Raw genomic sequence first — 7,936 nt, forward strand, 5'->3', positions numbered from 1 at the left:
GTGGCTAGGCATAGATGATAACATGGAGTATCAGCTGTGTAAAAGAGGGGGGTGAAAATAGTCTGGGTAGCCATTTGATTAGAAGATAACACTATAATATCACGGCCGGCCGGTGTGCAGTGAGAACTGGGTTGGGATCGTGTGGTGGAGCAGATGACCAGTCACTACTAGGTTGACGGCAGTGACTTCATCCTCTTTTACTATTCTTGCAATACCCCGTCCTTGACTCAACCAACAGAGAGAGGCTCTATGGCACTTACCATTGAATAGACCTTTACCATGGTAACTGGTAACCACATCGGTTTTGAGTTATATACCAAATACCGTTTGGATGCAACTTTCTTTTATGTCATGTTTGTCACAGCATCAAGAAAGAGCCAAAAGACTGAGGGTTTGGACTCAAACTCTACTTTATTTAGGTTGAAAACATGATGCCACTATGTCCCCATACAATACATTCAGTATATACATTTGGCAATGAGGGACTGTACAGATATGTTATAGTAGTGAATACATACACGGGAAGAAAATTTACACAAAAGCATTAAAACCACTTGACCTCAGAGTGGCTAGAGAGACACCGAGTAAGTCGATGGCTGATGGCAACACGCACACACTTCTCTGAGGGTGAGAAGGACTATTCCAGGTTCCCAGAGAGACATAATGTGAAGAGTGAGTCTGCTGATTGGGACAAAGCTCCTTGTCTGCCTTCCAGAATCACCTCCCTTCCTCCCTCCTAGTCAGGCGAGGGGACTTCCTCCGTGCTGCGTGGACAACGTACGTGGGACCTTGCCTACAGTAACATGCATCTGTCAGCAGCCCTGAATAAAGATCCTCCTCTTCTTTATGTTTCATCTCTGCCACACAGGAACATTAAGACATATAGTGCATTCGGAAAGTATTTAGACCCCTTGACTTTTTCCAAATTTTGTTACATTATAGCCTTATTCTAAACTGGATTAAATAGTTTTTTCCCTCATCAAATCTACACACAATACCCCATAACGACAAAGCAAAGACAAATTTAGACATTTTTGCAAATGAAAAAAACATGTAAATGTGATATTTTCATAAGTATTCTGACGTGACACTCAGAACTTTGTTGAAGAACCTTGGCAGAGAATACAGTCTTGAGTCTTCTTGGGTATGACGCTACAAGCTTGGTACACCTGTGTTTGGGGAGTTTCTCCCATTTTTTTATGAAGATCCTCTCAAGCTCTGTTAGGTTGGATGGGGGGCATCGCTGCACAGCTATTTTCAGGTCTCTCCAGAGATGTTTGATCGGGTTCAAGTCCGGACTCTGGCTGGGCCACTCAAGGACATTCAGAGACTTGTCCCGAAGCCACTCCTGCGTTGTCTTGGCTGTGTGAGTCTTCGCCAAAGAGTTCAATCTTGCGTTTATCAGACCAAAGAATCTTGTTTCTTACGGTCTGAGAGTCATTAGGTGCCTTTTGGCAAACTCCAAACGGGCTGTCATGTGCCTTTTACTGAGGAGTGGCTTCAGTCTGGCCACTCTACCATAAAGGCCTGATTGGTGGAGTACAGTGTAGATGGTTGTCCTTCTGTAAGGTTCTCCCATCTCCACAGATGAACTCTGGAGCTCTTTCAGAGTGACCCTCGGGTTCTTGGTCACCTCCCTGACCATGGCTCTTCTCCCCCGATTGCTCAGTGTGGCTGGGCGGCCAGCTCTAGGAAGAGTCTTGGTGGTTCCAAACTTGTTCCATTTAAGAATGATGGAGGCCACTGTGTTCTTGGGGACCTTCAACACTACATACTTTTTTTGGTATCCTTCCCCAGATCTGTGCCTTGACACAATCCTATTTCATAGCTCCATGGACAATTCCTTCAACCTCATGGCTTGGTGTTTGCTCTGACATACACTGTCAACTATGGGACCTTACATAGACCCGTGTGTGCCTTGCCAAATCATGTCCAAACAATTTAATTTACCACAAATAGACTCCAATCAAGGTGTTGAAACATCAACGATGATCAAAGGAAACAGGCTGCACCTGAGCTCAATTTCGAGTCTCATAGCAAAGGGTCTGAAAACGTATATACATAAGGTCTGTTTTAATTTTTTATAAATGTGCAAAAATTAAAAATATTTTCACTTTGTCATTATGGGGCATTGTGTGTAGATTGGATTAAATAATTTATTAATAACATTTTAGAATAAGGCTGTAACGTAACCATTTTTATCAAAGGGGTCTGAATATACACATACACACACGTGGCCAAAAGTTTTGAGAATGACACAAATACAAATTTCCAAAAAGTTTGCTTCTTCAGTGTCTGGATATTTTTGTCAGATGTTACTATGGAATACTGAAGTATAATTACAAGCATTTCATAAGTGTCAGACCTTTATTGACACTTACATGAAGTTGATGCAAAGAGTCAATATTTGCAGTGTTGACCCTTCTTTTTAAAGACCTCTGCAATCCGCCCTGGCATGCTGTCAATTAACTTCTGGGCCACGTTCTGACTGAACGCAGCCCATTCTTGCATAATCAATGCTTGGAGTTTGTCAGAAATGGTGGGTTTTTGTTTGTCCACCCGCATCTTGAGGATTGACCACATGTTCTCAATGTGATTAAGGTCTGGGGAGTTTCCTGGCCATGGACCCAAAATATCGATGTTTTGTTCCCCGAGCCACTTCATTATCACTTTTGCCTTATGGCAAGGTGCTCCATCATGCTGGAAAAGGCATTGTTCGTCACCAAACTGTTCCAGGATGGTTGGGAGAAGTTGCTCTCGGAGGATGTGTTGGTACCATTCTTTATTCATGGCTGTGTTCTTAGGCAAAATTGTGAGTGAGCCCAATCCCTTGGCTGAGAAGTAACCCCACACATGAATGGTCTGAGGATGGTTCACTGTTGGCATGACACAGGACTGATGGTAGTGTTCACCTTGCCTTCTCCGGACAAGCTTTTTTCCAGATGCCCCAAACAATCGGAAAGGGGATTCATCAGAGAAAATGACTTAACCCCAGTCCTCAGCATTCCAATCCCTGTACCTTTTGCAGAATATCAGTCTGTCCCTGATGTTTTTCCTGGAGAGAAGCGGCTTCTTTGCTGCCCTTCTTGACACCAGGCCTTCCTCCAAAAGTCTTCACCTCACTGTGCGTGCAGATGCACTCACAACTGCCTGCTGCCATTCCTGAGCAAGCTGTACTGGTGGTGCCCCGATCCCGCAGCTGAATCAACTTTAGGAGACAGTCCTGCCGCTTGCTGGACTTTCTTGGGTGCCCTGAAGCCTTCTGCAGAAATGCAGCAGATTTTTTTTTTTTTTGGGGGTTCAGTTCATTTGCATGGCAAATAGGGACTTTGCAATTAATTGCAATTCATCTGATCACTCTTCATAACATTCTGGAGTATATGTATATTGCCATCATACAAACTGAGGCAGCAGACTTTGTGAAAATTAATATTTGTCATTCTCAAAACTTTTGGCCACGACTGTGTATATGTGTTATATATATATATATATATATACACAAACATACATATACACACACATATATACACACACACACACACACACACACAGTACCAGTCAAAAGTTTGAACACACCTACTCATTCAAGGTTTTTCTTTATTTTTACTATTTTCTATGTTGTAGAATAATAGTGAAGACATCAAAACTATGAAATAACACATATGGAATCATGTAGTAACCAAAAAAAGTGTTAAACAAATCCAAATATATTTTATATTTGAGATTCTTCAAATAGCCACCCTTTGCCTTAATGACAGCTTTGCATATGCTTGGCATTCTCTCAACCAGCTTCATGAAGTAGTCACCTGGAATGCATTTAAAGTAATAGGTGTTCCTTGTTAAAAGTTCATTTGTGGAATTTCTTTCGTTCTTAATGCGTTTGAGCCAATCAGTTGTGGTGTGACAAGGTAGGGTGGGTATACAGAAGATAGTCTTTCACCAAATAGGGTTCATATTAAAGTCCATATTATGGCAAGAACATCTCAAATAAGCAAAGAGAAATGACAGTCCATTATTACTTTAAGACATGAAGGTCAGTCAATGCAGAACTTTTCAAGAACTTTGAAAGTTTCTTCAAGTGCAGTCGCAACAACCATCAAGCGGTATGATGAAACTGGTTCTCATGAGGACTGCCACTGGAATGAAAGACCAGAGACCAGAGTTACCTCTGCTGCAGAGGATACATTCATTAGAGTTAACTGCACGTCAGATTGCAGCCCAAATAAATGCTTCACAGAGTTCAAGTAATAGACAACTCAACATCAACTGTTCAGAGGAGACTGTGTGAATCAGGCCCTCATGGTCGAATTGCTGCAAAGTAACCACTACTAAAGGACACCAATAAGAAGAATAGACTTGCTTGGGCCAAGAAACACAAGCAATGGACATTAGACCGGTAGAAATCTGTCCTTTGGTCTGATGAGTCCAAATTTGAGACTTTTGGTTCCAGCAGCTGTCTCTTTGAGAGACCCAGAGTAGGTGAATGGATGATCTCCACATTTGTGGATCCCACCGTGAAGTATGGAGGAGGATGTGTGATGGTGTGGGGTGCTTTGCTGGTGACCCTGTCTATGATTTATTTAGAATTCAAGGCACAATTAATAAGCATGGCTACCACAACATTCTGCAGCGATACGTCATCTGGTTTGCACTTAGTGGGACAATAATTTGTTATTCAACAGGACAATGACCTAAAACACACCTCCAGGCTGTGTAAGGACTACTTGACCAAGAAGGAGAGTGATGGAGTGCTGAATCACCCGACCTCAGCCTAATTGAGATGGTTTGGGATTAATTGAACCACAGAGTGAAGGAAAAGCATCCAACAAGTGCTCAGCATATGTGGGAACTCCTTCAAGACTGTTGAAAAAGCATTCCTCATGAAGCTGGTTGAGACAATGCCAAGAGTGTGCAAAGCTGTCAAGGCAAAGGGTGGCTAGGCTACTTTGAAGAATCTCAAATATATTTTGATTTGTTTAACACTGTTTTGGTTACTACATAATTCTATATGTGTTATTTCATAGTTGATGTCTTCACTATTATTCTACAATCTAGAAAATAGTTTTTAAAAATAAAGAAAAACCCTTGAATGAGTAGGTGTGTCCAAACTTTTGACTGGTACTGATATATTTATTTAATTAATAAAATGTGAGCAGAATTTCCCTCCATTACATACAATGGCCCTCTCCGTCAACATCAGTTACCTCATGACATTGACAAACTCCTAAGCCTGCATGAAGAGTCATATACTGTATGCCAGTGGTTCACAACCATGGGTACTAGGACCCCTGGAGGGTACTTGGTCTATCCACAGGGGGTACCTTGAGAAGACTCATGAGACCATAGCCCTACTTGTAAAATGCACATGAGGGGGTACTTCAGGTGTACTCCGGGCAGAGTACAGTCCAGTTGGTGGTACAGTAACCAAAAAGGTTTGGGAACCATTGCTGCTGTATGCAACCCTACTCGACTTGTTCCCTTATCTTACCAACAGAATCAATTCACCTCCAGCAAACACTCATATAATTCCCTGGAAATGCCAATTGGAGGACAGCCTTTAATTTCCACATCTGCAATGATGCCACCCACTGGCTATGGGATTGCATAGCATGCTTCAGCACTCTCCTTATTAACATTTAGATTTTAAAGGACACGTCACTCCCTCTAGTTCAGGGGAGAAGTCAAGGTGTGTATTAAATAATTCCAACAAATAGATGGGTTATGACAGACTGGAGGTCTGAGCTCATCCAGGAAAATGGAATCCTCCGATTGGTCCATGGGGCTTCTACAGACAGTCTTTATGTGAGGCTGGACAATCCCATTGGTCACGAGACACCATCACTCATCAGTGTCTCAGAGTCAGAGTCAGGCCACAGAGGCAGTTGGACACATGAAGCAGAACTGACGAAAACACAAAGCGAAGCACCACAATATATGAGACCAGGTCCAGGGTGTTCAAGCTCTGGCCAAACACGATCACATGGCAGAGAATAGTGAGGGCTGGATGCCACGAGGCAGGCCTTCACAGAGAGGAGTAACACATCTGCAATAAGAAGAATTACCCCAGAATAAATTACAGTCACAGAACAATCGTTGAAAGAAGCAGAACTCTAGAAATCAGCGGATCTAATCCGACTGATTCAACCCATGCATTATAAGGCATTTAACCAAACATTTGTTACGGACATCACACAATTTCATAGTGACTATACATACAAATGCTGATCTGTAAAATGCCGTTTTTAAAAAAGAAATAAAAACATTATCTGATTGACTGGTTTATGCAAAAACATATTCTTAAACCATAGATGCAATTTGTTGGGAATAGGAGTCGCATGGTGGGGGTTGGATCAATATCTGCAATCCCATTGTACCTATTGATCTGCAGATTCACGAATGAAATTGATTTTCTGAGGTAGACAATGCAGGCATATTCCATTCTACCCATACAAAGATGATGGCAGATTGGGAAGGTAATTTAGCCCATTTTGAGACTAGGCACCCATCTCTGGCTCATTTAGCCAATGGTGCTACTGCTGTGTAACATAGTTATCCATCTATCAGTCTGCTGACTGTCAAACCAGAGCTGTACTTACACTGTCCTACCAATGGGACACCCGTGGTGAAGGATATCAGAAATTACAGTCCCGGAATTAGACAGAGACGTCAGTCTGTAGACCTTACAGCACTTAAACACTAAACTGTTGTTGCACTGATGGGTAAAGTATTCACACAGGGCAGGTTTATTGAGTTTGCCGGCCACTGTAGAGTGCCCATATATAACCCAACTCCAATACATTAATGTGCCTTCCCCACTTCCTTTATAAAGGACATTACAATCTTTAGCTTTCCCTCATTAAATAAACACTTTCAGCATAACATGGAGCCAAATCCAATATGAACAGGTCTTGTGTGGAGGAGATTGGTACAGAGTGGTACTGTTGAGGAAGCAGCTGTGGGATCAGTGAAACAATGCTCGTCAGCAGATAATGTGTCAGTCAATGATGCAATGATAATGTGGTAGCAAGTACAAACAAAAAGTTAATAGCTGGTCTGGGATCAGGTGGGTGATGACAGGTGAGCTGTGTTATCATCATCATCATCATCCCTGCCTCCTCCGCCAACTTGAACTCTGTCCTTCAGACCAATCATACAGAAGGAGAAAGGCAGAGTGACAGGGTTTCCCATGGGAGGTGGCAGGAGAGGGCATCTGACCCCTGACCCCTGTGTGACCTTTGGGGAAGGACGTGTCACTATAGTGTCCTGATGGCCACGGGGTAGAGCAGGGACATGTGCTCGGCCCCCTTGATGGGCAGCTTGCGGCTGGAGTAGAAGTGGATGATCTCGGGGACACTGTCGAAGGGACAGCTGTTCTGACCCAGGATGTACTTGTTCTCCTTCGTCCTCGACAGCTTCATGTGCATGAAGCCCTGGCTGCTCCTAGAAGGAGAGAGAAAACATTATTTCAGCTCTAAAAACGATGAATGCTTTATCTCCCAGCGGTACAGATCATTCCCAGCCGATGTAGTACAGTAGGGCTGGTTTAGAACCCAGGTCACATACTGCGTGCTCATACGTACAGTAAGTAGAGAGTGCTACAAGTCTAATGAGCAGCCAGGAACAATCACTTAGGCTACACCAGTTAATAAATGCAGAGCAAATGAAAAGCTCCCTGGGCTGTGCTCCCTTCTGTATTTCTAGGGCTGAGCCGGAGCCTTGGATCTGTGTACTTTACAGCTCTTAAGTAATCTCCTGCTCTGGAGCCTTGTCTTAATGAGAAATGTGGCTGTATAAAACCCATTATGCTGCACTAGACGCGAGAGAGAGAGAGAGAGAGAGAGAGAGAGAGAGAGAGAGAGAGAGAGAGAGAGAGAGAGAGAGAGAGAGAGAGAGAGAGAGAGAGAGAGAGAGAGAGAGAGAGAGAGAGAGAGAGAGA

At 43.1% G+C, this 7,936-nt stretch overlaps 1 protein-coding gene across 4 annotated transcripts in view; it reads right to left on the reverse strand.

Annotated features, from left to right (window-relative positions):
- Positions 1–392: 392 nt before the first annotated feature.
- The window catches only part of LOC118393803 (SH2 domain-containing adapter protein F-like), a 126,478-nt gene continuing 118,934 nt past the window's right edge, over positions 393–7,936 (reverse strand). For all 4 annotated transcript variants that reach the window (XM_035786883.2, XM_035786884.2, XM_035786885.2 and 1 more), the window contains one exon: positions 393–7,440. In XM_035786883.2, coding sequence (XP_035642776.2) covers positions 7,254–7,440 — 187 coding nt within the window. In that variant the 3' untranslated portion in view covers positions 393–7,253. The remainder of the gene's footprint in view (positions 7,441–7,936) is intronic.

Source organism: Oncorhynchus keta, chromosome 14 (genome assembly GCF_023373465.1).
Source record: "Oncorhynchus keta strain PuntledgeMale-10-30-2019 chromosome 14, Oket_V2, whole genome shotgun sequence".
Taxonomy (NCBI): Eukaryota; Metazoa; Chordata; class Actinopteri; order Salmoniformes; family Salmonidae; genus Oncorhynchus; species Oncorhynchus keta.